At 40.3% G+C, this 23060-nt stretch overlaps 1 protein-coding gene across 5 annotated transcripts in view; it reads left to right on the plus strand.

Annotated features, from left to right (window-relative positions):
• KCNG3 (potassium voltage-gated channel modifier subfamily G member 3) overlaps positions 1-21339 on the plus strand; it is a 61961-nt gene extending 40622 nt beyond the window's left edge. The window contains exons 2-4 of one of the 5 annotated variants that reach the window (XM_053200994.1): positions 771-844; positions 14293-14345; positions 21176-21329. In XM_053200994.1, coding sequence (XP_053056969.1) covers positions 771-844; positions 14293-14345; positions 21176-21187 — 139 coding nt within the window. In that variant the 3' untranslated portion in view covers positions 21188-21329. Of the gene's footprint in view, positions 1-770; positions 5984-14292; positions 15139-21175 lie in introns of those variants that run through there. The other 4 variants (XM_053200993.1, XM_027033652.2, XM_027033656.2 and 1 more) reach the window with 4 other exon arrangements.
• Positions 21340-23060: the final 1721 nt, after the last annotated feature.

Consider the following 23060-nt stretch of genomic DNA (forward strand, 5'->3'; position numbering starts at 1 on the left):
AACTGTGGCCTTATATTTTAGAATACGTGTTGCATAAAACCACCTATGGAAAACAAACAAACAAACTTGCTGGATCTTTGGGAAAAATTTAGTGATCGTTTTGCTCCAGTGCAGGAGTCCTTAGCCTTTTTTCCACCACGACCCTTGTGATGAGGATGGTCATGACCCGGTGGCTATCCTGGTGAGAGCACTGGCACTTTTGCATAGCCCAAAAAGCTGGCTCGGCTTCAGTGTTTCCCACACAAGCTCATAGGAAAAGAAAGTAGAGTAACATTTTAGGAAATGATCTTGAGTTCACTCTTATTTACCAAGAAATGAATTGATGAAAACTTGGATATGTCCACCATCTGTAGGAACAAAGGCATTCTGACCCACATCATAAGTGACGTCACAGTTGGGAACAACTGTCCTCACAGCGTAAGTAACATTTCATATTGTGGCTAGCTGCATATAAGGTAATTTTAAAACAACAAATAAGAGATCAAGTTTTTTAAAGAATTGGTGACAAGCAAAAAAAAATAATAATAATAGTGGTACTACATGCAGTGTATAAATAGAAACTTTATCAAGTTCAATTTTCATTTGAATTATATTTGTTGTTCTGTTGTGTCCTGGTGGGTCTGATGATGTTGGTAATGCTGTCTGTTCTTTATGTTTTCTGGAAAAAGTAACTGAATTAGTATGTCAATGTAGTATTATCTGAAGATATCTAAGAGCTGTTAAAATGCTTAAAAATAAAATGATCAATTCTCCCTTTGTTCTCTTGACAGGATAATTGAAGCTATCTGCATAGGTTGGTTCACTGCAGAGTGCATCGTGAGGTTCATCGTCTCCAAAAACAAGTGTGAGTTTGTCAAGAGACCCCTGAACATCATTGATTTACTGGCAATCACTCCGTATTACATCTCCGTGTTAATGACAGTATTTACGGGCGAGAACTCTCAACTCCAGAGGGCTGGAGTCACCTTGAGGGTGCTTAGAATGATGAGGATTTTTTGGGTGATTAAGCTTGCCCGTCACTTCATTGGTCTCCAGACACTTGGTTTGACTCTCAAACGATGTTATCGAGAGATGGTTATGTTACTTGTCTTCATTTGTGTTGCCATGGCAATCTTTAGTGCACTTTCTCAGCTTCTTGAACATGGGTTGGACCTGGAAACATCCAACAAGGACTTCGCCAGCATCCCTGCTGCCTGCTGGTGGGTGATTATCTCTATGACTACAGTTGGCTATGGAGATATGTATCCTATCACCATGCCCGGAAGAATTCTTGGAGGAGTTTGTGTTGTCAGTGGGATTGTTCTCTTGGCATTACCTATCACTTTTATCTACCATAGCTTCGTGCAGTGTTACCATGAGCTCAAGTTTAGATCAGCTAGATATAGTAGAAGCCTCTCTGCTGAGTTCCTAAATTAATGCATTGCAAATCAATTCTTGCACACACTTCGTTTGATAGAAAGAGTTGACTCTCCTTCCTAGTCATCACGTGCTTCTTGCTGGGTGAGTGCTGCAGTGGTACTACCATCCTGTTGGTAGGGTAAAAATTACCCTTCCCAGCTGAAGGGATGAAAAAATGTACTTATAATGGAGTAAGTAGGATTGAGACCGTGAAGGGAAAACAATGACTCCTAGAATAAATTTTAGGACCTTATTTTATTTATGCCTGTCTTCTTCTTGCCTTGAACAATTACACTTTCTGTGTTTGTTTTAAAGTATAGTATTTGAACGTTTTAAAGCCAAAAGGTACCATTTTCCAAATGTTTTCCCATCTTATGAAATTCAGAAGAAGCTTGGAAGTTACAGTGTTTTTTTTTGTTGGAGAGTAACATTTTTATTTCTAAATGTTTTATAATCTCTCATATCAATGTCAGAAGTATCCTGGAAACATATGTCACATGCAGGAACTGTTTAACAAATACTTTAAAAATTTGGCCAAATTTTAAACTGTATAATGGAGCTAGATATGAGCAAGGATAGTATTTGAAAAACTTTCCTAGCATATTTCTCAATTCCCTGATTTGTTTTTGTTTCTATTATTCACCTTATCATACAGCTTTACGGAAGCTTGAGCATGTTTTCTTTTTTCCATTTTGGATTCCTTTTATCTTTTTACTGAAGTGACTCAACAGAGTATTTCAGAATGAGGGGAGCTTGTATTGTTTTAGCATTTTATTGGAGTTCATTTTACTTGAATTCATTCACTGCTGTTACTAGGTGATAATTGTCCTAACATTCAGATGTCCAAACAAGAATATTTCCAACATAGGAATGATAATAGAAATAGTTTGATATTACAACCCATATTTATCTACTTCTGCTCTTAATTTTTTTCCGTGGGTTTAATAAGACTTAGCAGATGAAAGGATGTTTATGTAGCCTTTTTATACCAAAGTCATATTTAGATGTTGTCACGGGATTATCATAAAAAGAGAAATTAAATATTTCCTTACTCTTGGTTGCTATGTAGCTAAGCCAGTTTTAAGCCAGCTAAAAGCAGTGAATACATAATTGTTTGATCTGAGCTTCACCATGTTGAATTGCAGCTACACCAAAACTTCTTGTAACAATATTGAATAATATGCCACATTAACCTGGGTAGATTATTAGGATTAGATAATATAAAACTGTTGACTGTTTAGTGCTAAAATTTAGCAATATGAATTAAGATTTTGCTTTGTTAACCAGTTGCCGTAAAGAAGTTAATATATAAACACAAAAAATTAAAGTCATAGATTCACAAATAATTTAATGTTATAGACTGCAATTTAGTGGGAGTGGAGAGGGTGGGTGGAGAGGAGATGGGGCCTGGATATATTTATTACAGAACAGAAGTGTTCATTAAAAGACTATTAGCTATCATCTAGTTCAAACGTCAACTAGCACAAGTAGACAACCAGGGCAAGAGAGGATATGACTGTGGAGGAATGAGGGCCCAAACCTGGATGTCTAAAAACCTACTTAGCCCAGCAGCTTATTCTTAACACATGTTTAGGGTTTGAGAAAAGCCTCAAGAAGCCACACTTCTTTGCCATTGCCGTTGCTGGGGTAATAATAGCAAAACCATTCCTTTTCCCTAATTTCTGAGTTTATGTGACATTTTGGCCATGAAGAGAATCTCACCCCATCTTTTTTACCATTGCACACCGGTATGCTGCTTATTATATACTCAAAATAAATTCTGTTATTTATTGTCTACTTATTGTATTTTAATATATTTGAAATAAATGGCATGGATTTATTTTTTCTTACCTATTTTGATTAAGGCCTTGTGGTTCGTGCGAATAATATGCAGATGAAAGCATCCCCATATTACTAATAAAAATATGGCAGCCATCCATTTTGCTGGCACTGGGAAGCCTTCATGGAAGTATGTCTTATGTCCCCAAATAAATTATAATTATCTTGAGGGCTGGGGCCCTCTTTCCTGCACACACCTTCATAGCCCCACAGCGTCTGTGACAGATTTGGGCACATGCTATCATTGACTGATTTGGGGGGAGAGATTTCTGTGTGAAGAGGCAAGGAGAAGCCCACACCCACAAGTGCACATGTAGAGCCGCATGTGTGAACACACACACAGACTTTGAGGCTGCCCTTAAGGAACAAGAAATCTCCTGTTGGTGGTGACAGACCAAGGACGTCTAATGCCTAATCCAGCTACCCATTTACTAAGAATGGTGATAAGAAATTATAGAATACTTCATGAGTTAAGAGACTATATCATGGACATTGTAATTTTTGAGGAACAGAGTCGTTTTTCTTGAAACTTTTCCCTGAATGTTACTGCTTTTAAAAAAGCCATTCAGTAGGACGATTTTTTAGTTGTGCACTTGGACGTTTCTCATAACTCCCATCGTCACAGCACAGATACTTTCATTAGGATCTGTGTTAATACCAGTAAGTCAGATGTTATCCTAAATTATTAGAATGCTCAGTGAGGAAGGAGGAAACCTGAATGTTGGTTCTGGTTTTACCACATGTGAGATTGTAACTTAATCTTAGGTATATCTTGTTTTGTATCCTCTAAAATGGTGGGTTTTTTTCCAGATTAAAGATACAAATTACAGAATGCCTTTAAAAGCGAACATACTCTTAACAATCCAAGGCCTTATTTATCTTTTTCTTTTATGGCTCTTTTGTACTGTGGGTTGCTGGTTGAAACTGGCATTTGCATTTGCTTGGCTCTTGGTTTTCGCAGTTACTTGTCACCACACATTTGTAAGTTCTTCCTTTCTTAAAAAATGTAGAAATACGTTCTTTCACAGTGGCTGTCAGTAAGTCAAAGTAGTATTCTGTTTTTAAGTTTTGGTCCAGATGTCTTCCTTAGGTCTCCTGTGACCTGGGAGGTGGGGAAGATGGGGTTACATTGGATATTGGTGTTGGAAGGATTTCCTTTGTTGGCTTGATATTTTCTAAAAGCAGCTTATTTTTCCTCTTTGTTATAGAAATGAAAAATAAAAAACTGAAACCTCCTACCTGTGCTTCACTATTAAGCTTCTGTAACCCCAAACTTCATACATAGCTTCACAAAACATTTCCAGAGCTCTCTGATCCTACATAAATGTACATTCACTTATAGTATGCAACAGACAGTCCAAACAAATATGGTGTAAATATTTCATAGCGTGACAGTAAATTAGAACTAAAGGGCCCTAGGGGTCAGTTAAGCATCCGACTTCAGCTCAGGTCATGATCTCATGGTTCGTGGGTTTGAGCCCCACATCAGGCTCTGTGCTGACAGCTCAGAGCCTGGAGCCTGCTTCGGATTCTGAGTCTCCGTCTCTCTCTGCCCCTCCCCCGCTCATGCTCTGTCTCTCTCTCTCAAAAATAAATAAACATTAAAAAACAAAAAGAACCAAAGAGCCCTAGAGACCTTCTGGTCTACCATGTCCCCTTCCTTTGCCCTTTATCTTGTCCAAATGTCAGCGGCCAAGGAACTGTGCTCCCAGTGGCTTATGAGTTAGCTGTCATCCTGATTTACCTGGGACTTTCTTCGTTTTACCACTGAAGGTCCCCCCATCCGGGGAGATCCTTTCATCTCAGGAGAGATGGTCACCTGGGAGAGTTGGTCACCCTAGTACAGGTCAGGCCCCCGAAACCTGATTTTCAGATTTTTAGTTCAGTAGTCTTTGGACATACTTCTATTTTATAACATGAGAAAGCATGAAGGATTTCTTTTTAAATATTTTCTTTGGGGCCTTGGAGCCCCTTCTTATAGGTCAAATAAAGAGCAAATGTTGCTTGTAGACACCCTAGATGTCAGGAAGGATGGCTTGGGACAAGTGTATAGGGAACTCAGACTTTCAGTAGAGTTTTTAAGTTTATTTATTTATTTTGAGAGAGAGCGAGCACTGGCGTGCAGGGGAGGGGCAGAGCCCCTCACAGACTGAGCCACCCAGGCGCCCTCCAGTAAGTACTTAAAGTTTGGGCCATTAGTGTCAATTTAATTGTCAGTTTATTGTTTTAGTGAATTGAACTTGATAATCTGCATTTATGCTATAATTTAAGCAAATTAATTAAAGTAGCTTTGGTGAGAATCCTTTGATTTAACACTATACCAAGCATAGTGAAAACATAAATGACATTTAGTGAATGAAAGCCTGAAGGAATAAATATTTGGATTTCACCTACCAGAACTAAGTAATGCGATGTCATTTATATCTGAAGAAGTGATCTTGCTTTATTTATGCAACATTGTATTAACACTGAAACTAAAATTTCACAGTTTTGTATTAGGTAGTTTCCCCTCCCCTTAGACTTTAATTATTTCATTTTTTTTAAAGTTTATTTATTTTGAGAGGGGCAGAGAGAGAAAGAGAGCGCCTGAGAGCAGGGGCGGGCAGAGAGAGGGGGACCGAAGATCTGAAGCGAACTTCGCACTGATCGCAGAGAACCTGGTGTGGGCTTGAACTCAGGAACCAAGACATTGTGACCTGAGTCGAAGTGGGATGCTTGACCGACTGAGCCACCCGGGCGCCCCAAGGTGATTTGTTTTTAAAGAAAGAACACATAAGTAATGACAGGTGTTTTTGTTGTATTAATATACAATGAATTGTTCAATTTACATATTTTTTAGCTGTGTGCTACAAGCTTGATCTGACAGCTCTGGTAGGTTTCCGTGTTTTCCTTCTCTGCCATACAGAAGGCAGGAGAATTCCACGTTTTTAGTGGAGAACAGTATTCGAGTTACAAATCCCGAACTGTGATACAAGCAGGGTGTGTGTGTGGCCATAGCTATACGTGCATTTATTTTGTTTTATTGTTTTAGCCCTAGCGAATCTTTTATATGAAACACTTGGAGGTAAAAATGCAAAATCATGAAATTGACGTAAGGTTTGTAAGTTTCAAGTGAAAGGTTTTTGTTCATAGGACAGAATTGGAAAGTTTAGATTTTTTGTTTTGAGATAAACTGCCTAGCTTCTTGTCTGTATTTTTATTCAATTTTTCTTATCATATGGAAGTTTACTATTATAAACCACTATTTACTATTATAAATAGTAGAAATCATAGTTGTAAAATTAGAATAATGGGTCATGGTCCCTTTCTTGATAAGATTTGTCTTATAATGATTTAAGGGAAATCACATTTTATTAACTTTCCCAATTAACTCAATTTAAAAAGATCAGGTGGAAGTTGAGCAACATATATGTTTGTCTTTTTCTTAAATAATTTTTAAATTTTTTACTACAGTTTTTTTTCCCATTTTATTTATTTTAGAGAGAGAGCATGACCGGGGGAGAGGGGCAGAGGGAGAGAGAGAGAGAGAAAATCCCAAGCGGGCTCCATGCTTAGCATGGAGCCTGATGTGGGGCTCCATCCCACAACCCTGGGATCATGACCTGAGCCAAAATCAAGAGTCAGACACTCAACAGACTGAGCCACCCAGGTGCCCCTTATATACATTTTTAAAATTTATGCACCTTTATATGCTGCAGTGCAAGGCAGAGATAGGAGGACTGTAGCATGCAAGAAATAATTAGGTGCATCCCACTTTTTGTAATAAATAGGTTTCCAAACATTTGTATGGAAAAAAAGGTTGGTAAACTTCATCATATTTCATATACACAATAATGGATGTGTACAGGAACTCAATTAGGGAATCCTTCCTGTGAGTCAAACTTCTTTTGTGTTATTATCCCCTAGCATATGTTTTTTAGGTTTGACTTTTCATGTATATAATAATGAGGTCTTATGAGATGGGCATACCTGTATAGGAATCAGAATCAGATTAAATTGGGGCACCAGGATGGCTCAGTCGGTTAAGTGCCTGACTTCGGCTCAGGTCATGATCTCATGGTTTGTGAGCCTGGAGCCTGCTTCAGATTCTGACTAAGCCAGCCAGGCACCCCTCATTGTGATTTTGATTTGCATTTCCCTAATGACTAATGATATTGAGCATATTTTCATGTACTTATAATGATTTATGTACCTTTGGGAGAAATGTCTATTCAAATAATTTTCCCATTTAAAAAATGGGTTGTCTTTTTATTGTTGAACGATAAGACTTCTTTACATATTCTGGATACCAGATCCTTAACAGATACATGATTTACAAATCTTTTCTCTCAGTTTGAGGGTTGTCTTTTCACTTGCTTAAGGGTATCATTTGTAGCATGCAGATTTTTTTTAATTTTCTTTATTTAAAATTTTCTTTTTAGCTTTTTAAAATGTACATCCAAATTAGCATATAGTGAAACAATGATTTCAGGAGTAGATTCCTTAATGCCCCTTACCCATTTAGCCCATCCCCCCTCCCACAACCCCTCCAGCAACCGTCAGTTTGTTCTCCATATTTATGAGTCTCTTCTGTTTTGTCCCCCTCCCTGTTTGTATATTATTTTTGTTTCCCTTCTCTTATGTTCATCTGTTTTGTCTCTTAAAGTCCTCATAGGAGTGAAGTCCTATGATTTTTGTCTTTCTCTGACTAATTTCACTTAGCCTAATACCCTCCAGTTCCAGCCACGTAGTTGCAAATGGCAAGATTTCATTCTTTTTGATTGCCGAGTAATACTCCATTGTGTATATATACCACATCTTCTTTATCCATTCATCCATCGATGGACATTTGGGCTCTTTCTATACTTTGGCTATTGTCGACAGTGCTGCTATAAACATGGGGGTGCATGTGTACCTTTGAAACATGGGGGTGCATGTGTCCCTTCGAAACAGCACACCTGTATCCCTTGGATAAATGCCTAGTAGTGCAATTTCTGGGTCGTAGGGTAGTTCTATTTTCAGTTTTTTGAGGAACCTCCATACTGTTTTCCAGAGTGGCTGCACCAGCTTGCGTTACCACCAACAGTGCAAAAGAGATCCTCTTTCTCTGCATCCTCGCCAACATCTGCTGTTGCCTGATTTGTTAATGTTAGCCGTTCTGACAGGTGTAAGGTGGTATCTCATTGTGGTTTTGATTTGTATTTCCCTGATGATGAGTGATGTTGAGCATTTTTTCATGTGTCTGTTAGCCATCTGGATGTCTTCTTTGGAGAAGTGTCTTTTCATGTCTTTTGCCCATTTCTTCACTGGATTATTTGTTTTTGGGGTGTTGAGTTTAATAAGTTCTTTATAGATTTTGGATACTAACCCTTTATCTGATATGTCGTTGCATGCAAATTTTTTTAAGTTTATTTATTTATTTTGAGAGAGAAAGACAGTGGGAGAGGCAGGGAGAGAGAGAGAGAGAGAGAGAGAGAGAGAGAGAGAATCCTAAGCAGGCTCCACACCAGCAGCACAGAGCCTGACATGGGACTCAAACTCACAAACCGTGAGATCATGACCCAAGCTGAAACCAAGAGTTGGTTAACTAACTGAGCCACCCAGGCGCAGCTTGTAGCAAAGAAGTTTTAATTTTCGACGTAATCCAGTTTATCTTTTTTGTCTCTTCTGCTTTTGGTGTTGTATCTAAGAAACTCAAGGTCATGAAGATTTACTCCTATGTTTCCTTCTAAAAATTTTATAGTTCTAGGTCTTACTTTCAGGGATCTGATCCATTTTGAGTTAATTTTTGTATATGGCATGAGGTAGGGGTCCAACTTCATTTTTTCGAGGTGGTATCCTGTTTGTTGTTCCTCTACCATTGAAAACACTCTTTTTTCCACCATTGAGTGGTATTGGCATAATTGTCAAAAATCAGATTGCCATAGATGTATGTGTTTATTTCTCCTGAACACTTAGTTCTCTTCCATTGATCTATATGTTTGTTATTCCAGAACCACAGAGAAGACTTTGGAGTAAGTTTGGAAATCAGGAAGTGTGAGTTCTTCTTTTACAGGATTGTTACGGATCTCTTGCATTTCCATATGAATTTAGTATCAGCTTGTCCACTTCTGCAAAAAAAGGCAGTTGGAAATTTGATAGAGAATTGCATTGAATTCTGATTGAGAATGTAGATCATCAGGGTAGTACTGTCCTCTTAACAATATTGAGTCTTCCAATCCATGAACACAGTATGTCTTTCCATTTACTTAAGTCTTGTTTAATTTCCTTCAGTGTTCTATAGTTTACAGTACAGAAGCCTTGCACTTCTTTGGTTTAATTTATTCTTAGTATTTATTCTTTTTGATGCTATTGTTAATGCAGTTGCTTTCTTAATTTCATTTTCAGATTATTCATTGCTAGTGTATAGAAACACAACTGATTTTTCTATCTTGATCTTGTGTCCTGGAACCTTGCTGAGCTTTAATAGTTCTAATAGTTTTTTGAGGATTCTTCACAGGTTTTTACATATCATCTGCAAAGAGAGATAATTTTACTTCTTCCTTCCTTTTATCTCTTTGTCTTACTGAATTACCCCGGCTAGAACTTCGCTAGAAGTCTCAGATAGATGTGGTGAGAGTGTCTTATTCCTGATCTTAGGGAGAAAACTTCCAGTCTTTCACCATTAGGTATGATGTTCGCTACGGGTTTTTCATAGATGCTCTTGAACGGGTTGAGAAACCTTTCCTGTATTTCTAGTTTGTTCAGTGCTTTATCATGAAAGGTTTTTGGATTGTAGAAATGTGTTTTAATGAAGAGATGGGTAGATTTTATTGTGACTTGAGTTGTACTGTCAGTGTCAGGAAATACGTTTTGTTGAAGTGGGTTTCCAACTCTACAAGATAACTAATCGGGTTGAAGCCATAGAATTGCTTGTTGATGCTTTTTGCGGTTCATCAATCGATGTACATTTAATGGTTTCTAAGACTATCAAACCGATTCTCTTCATTACCTCAAGTTAATTTGAGTTTGTGTTCACTTGCCTAAAGATACAGAGACGCACAGACACAAGAAAGATAATGTGTTTCTGTTGGTTGGGTTTTTTTAATGCCTTTTTATTACCTGACCTTGTGCTTCTCATACTCAGATAGTCCAGGAATGGTGGCAGGATGCCAGGGGGTGGAGAGAGGCGGGCTCCATCCCCAAGAACAGTCCTTGCTGTTGCGTGCAGTTCTCTTCCGCCTGTCTTGGGGGTACCTTGGTAGAAAAGCTCAAGAAGCAGGGAGCCTCTCTGCCCCCCCGGGGACTGGATCTCCTAGCGTGTGTTAAGTCCACATCCTTTCATAGTACTTACAGGAAGTGCAAGAATCACTGAATTACTGGGACGGGGAGGGAGTCATCTCCGAAACAAGACTTGATAGTTAATTAACCCGTGGCATTGCTGTAGGAAAGTTATTTATTTAAATCATTTGTGTGCACATAGTAGGAGGGTTTGCCCAACAAGTATCACTGCTGTGCTGGGCCCTGCGGGGCCCACAGAGGTGACTGTCAGCTGGCCTCACCCTGGCAGGTACCCTTTGAAAAACCCATTCCGTTCTGTGCAAAAGATTCATTTTGTTATTGGTTTAACCTGAGGGTCCTTTTCACAAATACTAAGCCCAGATTTTTTTAAACGTAATCCCTCACCGTGAATAGAATCATTGTGAAATTCCTCTAGGAAATTATGTCAGTAAAATAATTGAAGGAAAGCTCAATATTATCCGTAAACAACGCTTCCCCAAATGGTTTGGAAGATCACTTACAAGGTCGCGTTTTGCAGTCTGACTAACTTTTAATGGGTAGAGCTCCACTGGCATTTTTTTTTTTTTTTTTTTTTACGAGTCATATTGCTAATGTGGTATTTAACTGAATACTTAACAGCTGTCTACTTTTGTACATATGCCCCAAAGGCCTTTGGTTACTGACTACAGTTTTAATAAATCTCATGAGTATGCTGGGTGAATGTTAATAATCTTCAGTACAAATGTGGACATCAGACCCGATGGAGTTACGATCCAGGATTTTGGACACCCTACTTTTGTAGTGTTATTTACTAAAAATGTTTAGGAAAAAAAGTTTCAAAGAGAGGTGTTCTTTGCTACAAATGTATTCAGTACTATTCATAGCAACCATTCTTAGGAATAGTAGAATTCCCAATTGCTAGTCACTGAATACTTTAATAATGACTATCGTTCCTTATATTTACAGGGTAATGAGAATTATGGCAGCTTTTTCATAAAATGTAATGTACTAATGTCTTAACCATTCTTTTATTTTTACTTACTACTTTTATTAAGTATTCTGAAAGTAAATCTCTGACCCTAGTTGGTCATCCTAAAAAACAAAATTTGCTGGGGCACCTGGGTGGCTCAGTTGGTTAAGCGTCCGGCTTCGGCTCAGGTCATGATCTCACTGTTCATGAGTTCGAGCCCCACATCAGGCTCTGTGCTGACAGCTCATGACCTGGAGCCTGCTTCAGATTCTGTGTGTCTCTCTCTCTCTGCCCCTCCCCTGCTCATACTCTCTCTCTCTCAGTAATAAACATTAAAAAAAATTTGAGAGAAAAAAAGTGTAACTAGCAGTAACTCAAAAATACATTAGTCTCACGGTATTTATGGGTTCACGTTTCACAGGGAACCTGTGGGCACTGGAAGTAATGGGTGTTTGTTGTAAAAGACCGAGTAGCAGCTGCCTGAGTCTGCCGGTTCTGATTTCTCTTCTGCCGCTTGGAGATGGCATCCCTCAGCAATGCACCCCTTCCGCTGTTGTCTTCACCTGGTACACACTGGTTGATTCTTCTTCTTTCTCGGTTCAAATTCCAGAATAGCATTACCATCACTAAGGAATGGGAGTGGTTTTCTAAGCCAGGCCTCCAGGCTCAGGGAGAGCAATCTTTCTGAGGCGGGGATATTGCTGTGGGCAGGGCAGTTTCTCTTGAGGAGGAGATGTTGAAAGTGCCATAATTGTTCTGCTGGGAGATTGCGCAGAACGCCAACCCAGGCCACCATGTTTAGGGCATTTTGCCGATTGGACGTGACAAACAGGTAGTAGTAGCAAGTACTTAGTGATTGGCCTTGTCTGGTGTAGTCAGAGTAGAAAACTGATCTTACCCAGGGTTGAAGTCGCTGTTGCGATTAGCCACGGTTACAAGAGTAAGTCATTCTGTGGGCAGAAGCTGTGGCTGATTTGTGGCTGTCTCTAGAAGTCCCTAGTGTTTGAAGTCAGTGGCATGTGTGGTTAATTACTAAATAAGCAGATTTCTAGATGCCTTCAAATGAAGGAACACTTAACCTTTACACTTGGAGCTGCTTTCCTTTGCCCCCTACTATTAACCAATGTCAGGACATTTTTACAAAGGAGAAATCTGAGTTTGGTGCCAATGAGAACTTGAGGGTGCTTTGTGCCTGTCCCTCTAGGAATCAGCCGGAGACTCCTACAACCAGCTGGTGCCTGATACCACTGTGGAAGTGGGATTTAGGTTGTGGATCCTCCGGTTACTCTGTGTATGTCTGTCCTAATGGAAACTTCCGTTCACCCGTCCACAGTCTTAAACTCTTTTTGTTCATATGCCAAAAAAGCTTTAAAAATTTATTTACGTAATTCTGTACGCCCATCATGGGGCTTGAACCCATGACCCCAAGATCAAGAGTCACATGCTCTTCTGGCTGAGCCAGCCAGGAGCCCCCTCCAAATCTGGGATATTATTCAGCTTTTTTGTTACTATTATCTACTCATTTACATAGTCTAATTTTTTGAGTCCCTCTTTGTTTCCCTTATTTTGATCTAATTTGGAAATTTAAGAAGCATTTCGTGTTGAACTTCCCCCTTAGAACAGTGTTTTTCTAGAGTACCTGATTAAATTAATAGGTGAAAATAATTAGAATTTTTTTTTCTCTTAATATCACTGGGAGTTTGGCAAAGGAAACAGGCGCAGTAATGATCAAACTTAAAATAATTTACGCTGTCATTAGTTTACCTTTGTATTTAGACACAATGAATACTATCTACTTTCATTTCACGGAAAACATTTTTAACGTGAGTACTGTTAGTAATCAGATTTCTTCACTGAATGTCATTGCATCAGACTATTCAATAACTAAAAATACATGAAGACTATACGTTTTTGAACAAGCAGAAATCTAGGGTACATTTTTTTCCACTTTACGTAGTATCCCTCACTTTTCACTTTTGGGCCCCAAACTAATGGCTTACATGTTAGTGTACTGAATGGCTTATGACTTAGATTTATATTATCTTTCACTGTATACAGCCATTGACTGGAAATATCCAAAGGTAAAACTGTTATGCCATTTCTAACTTGAAAGTAAAGAATATATCTACTTTTGTAAAGGTCACAGAATGTAGATTTTTTAAATGTATTATACATACCGAGTTATAAATGCTATTCTATTTAAATTACTTAAGTAAAGGTGTATATATATGTCTGTTTTGCACTAAATAGTACCTTATACATTCAACCACTTTTATATCACAGTAGTTCAGTCTTATGTTAAAAAATGATAGGAAAAGTTTTTCTTGGATGTATTTTAAAATTTGCTTTTTGCTTAAGTTTAATTTTGCTCAATAAGCTCATCATCTCACCATCCCACATGAGACCAAGTCCTCTCTTCAGTCAGAATAGCTTAAATTTTGGTGCACATTTTTGCTATTTTCAGAAACCAAGTTGAAGTAGCCTTATATCAAAGGTAGCCTTATGTGGAGAGCCTTATTGCAAAGATTTTAGAGTATTTAATTCTAGTATTTTTTCTAGAATTCAGAATCTTGGGTATTTCTGGACATACAAGAACTTTGAAAAGAGTTCCGTATTTCGTTATGGGTAAAATATGTTAAGTACATTGAGAATGTCTTTACACTTTCTGACATTTGTATTTATGTTAATTAAGTAAAGTTATACCTCAGTTTTTTGTTGAATTTTGTACTGTCATATGATAAAGTTCACCAGTGGATAAATTGCTGTGTATGTATGTGATAAAGATACTTGCCTTAAAATAGAGCACTTCTGTTTTGCAAACAGCTGTGGTCGAATTGTCTTTCCAGTTACTCATCTTTCTGTGCACCTGGTGACTGCAGGCCTGATAAAGTCCATGGAGGTAAGAAAGAAGATGAACATCTTTTCATTGTTAGCAATCTAAACCTAGATTAAAAACCATTTTGACACGTCAAGATTTTTATGGGAAAAATTAATGTGTGTGTGGGGGGGGGTAGCATTCACTGCTAAAGATAGCAAGTGGTTGAATAGATTAAATATGTATTGGTTTTAACCATTATTTCTTATTGACCTTATTCTCAATGGGAATAGTGATTCAAATGTTTGTATGGCCAGTTCTATTACTTCCACTGTGTATTCATGACTAGTGCTAATTGTCATTATTATTGGCCATTGCATAAATCATGGAGGAATCAGATGTACTGTATCAAACAAGAGGGAAGGTAATTTGGATAGTAAAGACTGTATTATATATAGTTTTGGATTTCAGGTAATCATTTTATTATTTGGTAGCTCTCTTAGGAATGATGGTTTAAATGGACATAGTTTCTATCTAATAAAACGATTGCTAAAATCAGCTCAATTTATGTGGCACAATTTTGTTGTTTTCTACTTTAATATGGGATTAGTAAAATGTGCAACCATATGGGTCATAGCTTTTCTTACTCGGCTGTGCAACTTATGTATTTATGTTAGATCTTTAAGAGTACCTGAAATGTGCATCAAATATTTAATTAATTAATGGTTGAAGCTTTTTAGCATCTTTAATCCTTAAGGAAGTATTTTATAAAAAAAAATTAGCTTTGTTACGATATCATTATGTTGTATGTACATCTGAAAATAATCTGTACAGCCTGAACATTGAAATAGTTAATAAATTTTGACTTTGAGAACCACCCACCGCTGCTAAGTACATGTCACTGTCTGTCGAGTTGACTTCAGTAACTAGTGTAATTCATTCTTGGTGGACTATCTCCCTTTTGTTCCGAACCAAAACTTCACTTTGCAATAAACGAATGGTGGTTGAAGCACAAAAGATGTCTCCTGGCTGTGACAGTGTCTCTGACGGTCACGTGGCTTTGAATCAATCCTTTGATCTTTCTCTGACCTGCTTTCACATTTTCTTTTTCTCCCTTTTAACAACTCCTCTTCTCTGTGCTGAGAACACGAATCATCTACGTGAGGTAAGTTCCCAGGCTGTGATGACAGGTGCCCATAGGCACGTAGTATGTGTGGAGCTGAATCAGAAATTTTGGAGTTTGTACCTTCTAGACGCTACGCTTGTTTGTAGTATCTTCTCAGTGACACAAATGCCTGCCAGACCCTTTCAGTTTTCTTAGTGAAAAGGCTGCACGACCCTCTCCCCCCCTTTATCCCTCATGTCTCTCTCTTCTGCATGATCCCTGCCCACACACCCACCCCCCCCACTCCCCTGACTGCCTGGAGAAAGGGAGTTTAGATTAGACACTCTTGTACTCCAGCAGCCCCTTGATTTGATGGTACGTCAGCCCCACTGCCAGAAGCCCCTTGCTCTGAGGCGGCCAACAGCATGGCAGAGTCCTCAGCAGAGGCCAGCGATGGCTCAGGCAGGCATTTCCTGAGAGCAGAGGCTCTGCTTGTCCTGATTGTCTCAGCAGGCCTTGGAAATGGGCTTAATTGTGGAAAGCACCCCTCCAGGAGTAGATGCAGGGACTGCTGAGGACAGAGAAGTAGGTACCTTCCTGGATAGCTGTCGAGTTCAGGCTCAACACGTTCCCCCCAGGGTCCCTGCTGACTGAGGTGGGAAAACAGTCTAGTCGGCCCAAGCGCTGAGGTGGGGTTTTCGTTTATTGCTATTAAAGTTATTGTTTCAGGAGCTGGGCATAAAGCTACAAAAACAGTGGGGACCACAAGGAATTTGTGATAATTGCATTTATGATAGGAATCCATTCGTCAGGTAACACTTATGTGCTGTTAATCAGAATGATGGCTTCTAAGCCACGGGGTTTGCTTCTCAACTGAGTTTTTCTTTATGTTTTATTTTTGGAACTAATCAGGTTTTTGTTTTCTTTTAGGGAAAAACAATAGCAAATGTCAGACTGAACATTGTATGGTTGGATTATTTTTCACATATTTAAAAGAATTACCAGCCAGTGTGCATGGTTGAAATTTTTGGTGGCTGAGAAGATAATTAATGTTTTGGTTAAGAAAAGGGGGGGGGAATTTTTGGAAGGACCCCTCCCCCCCCACCTCCTTAGTGTCTTGAGTTGACAAGGCAAGAGAGAGATCCCTCAGAAGCTCCATCATCTCCATCGTGTATAACTCTTAGGTAGGTTCTGTGAATGTACCTCTCTGCTTGTGTTCGGCTGCAAATACAGCAAGGTTCTGACGGATATTTGGCCCAAAATGGGTTTTGGCACTCAGCTAGTAGAGCAATGTAACCTTTTCAAGGCCAAGGAATTTGTGTGTGTGTGGGTGGTCCTTCTGTGTGCTGAAAATGTTGAAATAAGTGTTTCTACACTGCTCAGTTCTGAAGAATTTGTGGTGCTTGAGGCAGGGGTCTTAAGGAGCCAGAGGCATCTGAGGAGAAAGGAACTTGACTGCTTAGGCAGCGAATTCTTTTTATTGGAGCTATGTAGGAGAGATTGGACACATCTTAAAAATTAACTGATTTTCAAAAATGTGTGAACGTAGTGGGCCGCCTGGGTGGCTCAGTTGGTTAATCGTCCGACGTCGGCTCAGGTCATGATCTCGCAGTTCGTGAGTTCAAGCCGCGCGTCGGGCTCTGTGCTGACAGCTCAGAGCCTGGAGCCTGCTTCGGATTCTGTGTCTCCCTCTCTCTCTGACCCTCCCCTGCTCATGCTTTGTCTCTCTCTGTCTCAAAAATAAATAAAACGTTAAAACAAAATTTTTTTAAAAATGTGTGAGAGTAGTATAATACACACACTAGAAAACGTAGGAAATCAGAAGAGAAAAAAAAATAACTACATATTTCCCCATCAGTGTTACAAGTTACTGTCCTCACCTGGCTTTATGTATACCTTTTATTGCCTCATTTCTGTCTGTGGTGAGCCCTATGCATGCATGTGGAAGACACGCTTCCTATTCTTGATGAACTCCCAGTGGATAAAGAGACCAATAAGAAAACATGAAAGGGCATTAGGGGCAAAGTTTATGAAATGACTGCTGTGGATCCCGGAAGACAGTCACCTCATTCAGCTCAGGAGTCAAGGAAGGCTTCCTGGAGGAAGTGATTCTGAAGTTCAGTTCAGGGAGACAGGCTCTTAAGGATTTGCAACATGTGCAGGGTTCAGCATGCAGCAGGAGAACGTGACTTATTCTGGCAACTGCACTTGGCCGGCAAGTGCACAGAGAAGAGTGTTGGGGGGTGGGGTGCTAGTGAGTGGGCAGAGGCCAGATTAGGCAAGGCCACATGTGCCAGCCTAGGAGATGGGCTTGACCCTGCAGGGAGGGAGCCACCAAAGGACATAAACCAGGAGAATGGCATGGCAAGGTTTGTCCTTAGGGAGGATCACTCTTTTTCAAGATTGTTTTTGTTGTTGTTGTTGTTGTTGTTGTTGTGTTTTGTTTTGAGAGAGAGAGAGAGAGAGCGGCGCGCACACATGTGCAAGTGAGCACAAGTGGGGGAAGGGCAAAGGCAGAAGGAGAGAGAATCTTAAACCAGCTCCACACCCAGCCCAGGGGCCCACCTGGGGCTTGATCCCACGACTGTGAGATCATGACCTGGGCGGAAATCAAGAGTCAGATACTTAACGGACTGAGCCTCCCAGGCGCACCAAGGAAGGGTCACTCTTTGAGCTAAGTCAAGGGTGGAGTGGGACCAACTCATCACCCAGATAGGAAGAAGTGAGATAAGAGAGGATCCAGTAGCAGAGACAAGAGACAGGGAGAGAGTGGGAGTTAACTCCATTTTGGATGTGAAATCTGAGGAGGCTGGGCAGCATCCAAATGCTAGTGACTCTGCCTGAAGCCCTGGGGAGAGGTCTAATCTAGAGTCATCCAAGCGGTCAGGATTTGGGAATCCTTGGCACATAGATGAAAATAGAAGCTAGTCTGGAATAGGATAAGAAAGAAATTCCTCTGAAAGGGAGTATTGAGGGAATAGAGGAGGCAACCTGCATTCACCTCCAGGAGACTACCAAATGAGGCCAGAGGAGGAGGGGAGGGTGAGGGGCCCTGCAATGTCGAGTGCCTCCCAACAGTCAGGAGAGCACAAGACTGGGAAGCGATCATTGGACTCAGCCACTGGGAGCTCTAGTTAAATTTCGGCTGAAATTTAAACCTAGCTCTTCGATGGCTGAATCTTCACCCTGGGCGGACTGCCCCGTGGAAGAGAGGGAATCTGTGGTCAAAACTGACCAGCAGCCTGGGTTCGTGTGAGTGGTGCTGGCCTGGAAGCCCGGTCGGGATTTGGCCCCGAGCACCACTGTTGGCTCGCTGTGAGTAGCTGCTTCTACCGTGGCAGCTGTGTCCCACTGGCCCAGAACGTGAAATCGAGAGCAGAAAGTTCAGGTCACGTTGCATACAAGGTGGACGTAGCTGAGCGTCACTCCAGGCCGTCCGGCCGCCTGGCAGATCTTTGATTCCAGGTTGCCATTTGCTGGAGTGTAACCTCTTCCAAGGATGTTAAGAAGCAGGGTTGGAACATCATTCTCAAGCACCTGGGAGATGCGGAGGAGAGCTCCCTGGGGCCTGCCAGGAACAGTGTTCCACAGTGTGAACAGCTGGAATCCCAGTAGCTTTTTCAGTTAAAAACCAGGAGCAGTTACACAAGGTAGCGTTTTTACTGCAAATGATGTAGCTGAAATGAAGTGTATTCTTAATCACATTTAGGCTCAGGGAATATGATACTGTAATGAGCTTCAGCTTTGTCCAAAAAGGACTGTTATTACTAATAATCATTAATCATTATGGCCCATAAAATCTGATACAGAAGAATAGGAGAATTAAAGGAGAAAAAAAGTGACAGTATCATGTGGAAGAGTGTCATTTAGTCATTTACAGCTTCCTGCAGGGTAGTTTTAATTTTTAATTAATGTTCTTCATTTATGGAAGTTCTGTTGCTGGCCCACTAGTGGAGGCACCCTGAGCTTTGACTAATAATTTTTTAAAGGATTTTCTATTTTTTTAATGTTTATTTTTGAGAGAGAGAGAGAGAGAGAGGGAGGGACAGAGAGAGGGAGACAGAGGATCTGAAGCAGGCTCCGAGATGTGAACATAGAGACTGATACAGGGCTCAAACCCACGAACCCATGAGATTATGACCTGAGCCGAAATCAGGGGCTGGCCACTCAACCGACTGAGCCACCCAGGCACCCCTTTTACAAATAATTTTTAAAAACACATTTGCAGGGAAACCTGACTGGCTCAGTTGGTAGAGCACATGACTCGATCTCAGGTTTGTAAGTTCAAGCCCCACGTTGAGTATAGAGTTTATTTAAAAACAAAACAAAACAGGGGCACCTGGGTGGCTCAGTTGGTTGGGCATCCAACTTGGGCTCAGGTCGTGATCTTGTGGTTCATGAGTTCAAGCCCTGCATCGGGCTCTGTGCTGACAGCTCAGAGCCCGGAGCCTGCTTTGGAATCTGTGACTCCCCCTCTCTGTCCCCTCCCCAGCTCATGCTCTGTCTCTGTCTCTCAAAAAATAAGTAAGTGTTAAAAAAAGTTAATAAAAACAAAACCAAACCATATTTTCAGTGACTCATTATGTCTCTTGTTTGTCCCGCTTCTCATCAAAAGGAAACATTTATTTTTAAAACTCTTTATTAGTTTTTTAAGTTGCATAAAAATTAAAACAAATTTAAATAATATAAGAATATATAGAATGAAGACTAAAAGTTTTCTCCATTCTAAGTTGAACCCAACAGGAGTGCTTGGGTGGCTCAGTCAGTTGAGCATCCGACTTCGGCTCACAGTTCATGAGTTCAAGCCCCGCGTCAGTCTCTGTGCTGACAGCTCAGAGCCTGGAGCCTGCTTTGGATTCTGTGTCTCTCTCTCTCTGCCCCTCCCCCGCTTGTGCTCTGTCTCTTTCTCTCTCTCTCTAAAATAAATAGACATTAAAAAAATTTTTTTAAATAAATAAATTGACACCCACTGGTAGTGTTTCTTGTGTAATATTTTAGACCTTTTTCTATAATAGCATGTATGTATTTAGCTACTATTAAATTAAGAATGCATAGTAACAGTAGCCAGAAAGGTAGAAATAACTCATGTCCATTAACAGATGAATGGACAGACGAGATGTTGGGGGTACACACATGCATACACGCACACACACATGCACACACACAAAGGAACAATACTCAGCCTTAGAAACGAATGAGTTTCTCATACATGCTCCTATGTGGATAAACTTTGAAAACATTATACTAAGTTAATAAGCCAGACACAAAAGGACAAATAATGTAGGGTTCCACTTATGTGAGGTAGCTAGAATATACAAGTTTGTAGAGACGAAAAGCAGAATAGAGGATTACCAGGAGCTTGGGGTGGAAGGACTGGAGAAATTGTTGAATGGGTATAGAGTTTCTGTTTGGAATGATGAAAATATCTGGAAATGGCAGTGATGGTTGCCATTCAGAGCATTTTGAATGTACTTAATGCCACTGAATTATACACTTGAAATGGTTAAAATGGCAAATTTTATGTATATTTTACCGTGATAAAAAAAGAAAAGCACAGTGGGTATGTAATTTTCACATTTACTCTAAACACTTAGAAACGATATAAAATATGTGATAAAAATATTTTTAAAATGTATTTACACTTGACAGCTTGAAGTTTGTATCAGTCACCTTGGACGAAGCTATGCAGTGCTAACCAGCAGCCCCCCCTAAATCTTCATTTCTTACAAGCAGAAAAGTTTATTTTTTGCTCACATTACATGTCTTTCACAGATTGGCTGTGATTCTGGCCGTATCCTTTTCATTCCAGGAGCCAGGGTGAAGAAGCTGCCTTCATCTTGAGATGTTGCTATTCTTGTGCCAGAGGAAAAAAGAGAAGATGGCGAAGCATGCAGGATCTTAAGATTTCTAGTTGGAAGTGGCACGCTTCATTTTCATTCACATCTCGTTGATAGCGCTAATGACTTGCCTCTTTCTTTTTCTTTCTTTCTCTTTCTTTCTTTCTTTCTTTCTTTCTTTCTTTCTTTCTTTCTTTCTGAGGGAGAGAGACAATCTTAAGCAGGCTCCCTGTGCAGTGCAGGACCCGACATGGGGCTCCATCCCATGGCCCCAGGATCATGACGCCAGCTAAAATCAAATCAAGAGTCAGATGCTTAACCAACTGAGCTACCCAGGCACCCTTTTTTACTTGATCCTTTTTTAACACCAAAAACAACTTCCAGATGAATTGAAAATCTGAGCATGAAAACAAAACTTGAAAACTGTTAAAAGTGTTTTTAATGTTTCAAAATTTAAAAATTTTTTTAGTTTTTTAAATGTTTATTTACTTATTTTGAGAGTAAGAGAGCACGGGGAGGGGTAGAGAGACAGGGAGAGAGAGAAAATCCCAAGCAGGCTATGCGCTGTCAGCATGGAGCCCTATGGGGGACTCGAACTCACAAACCGTGAGTTCATGATCTGAGCTGAGATCAAGAGCGCTTAACTGACTGAGCCACCCAGGCACCCCTATTTTTTATTTGTATTTTTAAAAATTTATTTATTTATTTTGAAAGAGAGAGAGAGAAAGGGTGTGTATGAGCCAGGGAGGGGCAGAGAGGGAGAGAGAGAATTCCAAGCAGGTTCTGTGCTGTCAGTGCAGAGCCGAATTCATGAACCGTGAGATCATGACCTGAGCCAAAATCAAGGGTTGGACGCTTAACCCACTGAGCCACCCAGATGCCCCATTGCTCCAACCTCTCTTTAATGGGGCACCTGGGTGGCTCAGTGGGTTAAGCGATGGACTCTTGATTTTGGCTCAGGGAATGATTTCATGGTTTGTGAGTTCGAGCCCCACATCGGGCTCCATGCTAACAGGGCGGAGCCTGCTTGGGATTCTCTCTCTCCCTCTCTCTGTGCCCCTCCCGCCCTCGTTTTCTCTGTCTCTCTCAAAAATAAATAAACTTAAAAATAAAAAAATTTTTTCAATGGTGTAATCTTTTCCTACTCCTAGATTTAAAACTCTGGCAAGTCTGAGACTTTTCCATTCATTCTTAGATAGCATTGTTAGAGTCACTTTAATGCATAAGCCTATTCTCGGTTTATAAACATTACCCATTCAAGATCTTAAAACTTTGAACTTGGGGTGCCTGGCTGGCTCAATTGGTGGAGCGTGCAACTCTTGACCTCAGGGCTGATCACACGTCCTTTGTGGAGATTGCTTAAAAATAAAATCTTTAAAAAAAAAAACAAAAAACTTTGAACTTGATTTAATGTAGAAAGTTTTTCTTTCCTCCAACTTAGATCTGCTTTGAGTGGGCAGCCTGAAGTGAGAAAGAAGGGGGCAGTTAGTGTTTTTGCTAGGTCATTGTCTTGGGCTCTCTCCAGACCCCACACCCTAGCCTTGGTTCTTATCTTTCCATGGCCCAGGGGTAGAAGGGAAGGAATGAGCAGGGCTCCCTCATAACATGGCTTTGAGCTATGGGTTTGGCAGAGATTAAAGCATTTTTTTTTTCTCTCGGGGACACTTTCATGGCCCTCTTAGGAGATTCTCTTAGGGTCCTCTTTCCTGCAGGTCCCTCCACCCTCCCAGATGTGTTCTGTGGTGAGTGGCTGCTGTGTCTCCTTCTAGCCCCCTAGGAACGGGATTCATCTCTAGCTTCTTGCTGCTGGGTCCCCTTTGCTTCTTCAAGCAGCCCCACTGGACAGGACCACAGCCT

Source organism: Acinonyx jubatus, chromosome A3 (assembly GCF_027475565.1).
Source record: "Acinonyx jubatus isolate Ajub_Pintada_27869175 chromosome A3, VMU_Ajub_asm_v1.0, whole genome shotgun sequence".
In the NCBI taxonomy this organism is placed as follows: Eukaryota; Metazoa; Chordata; class Mammalia; order Carnivora; family Felidae; genus Acinonyx; species Acinonyx jubatus.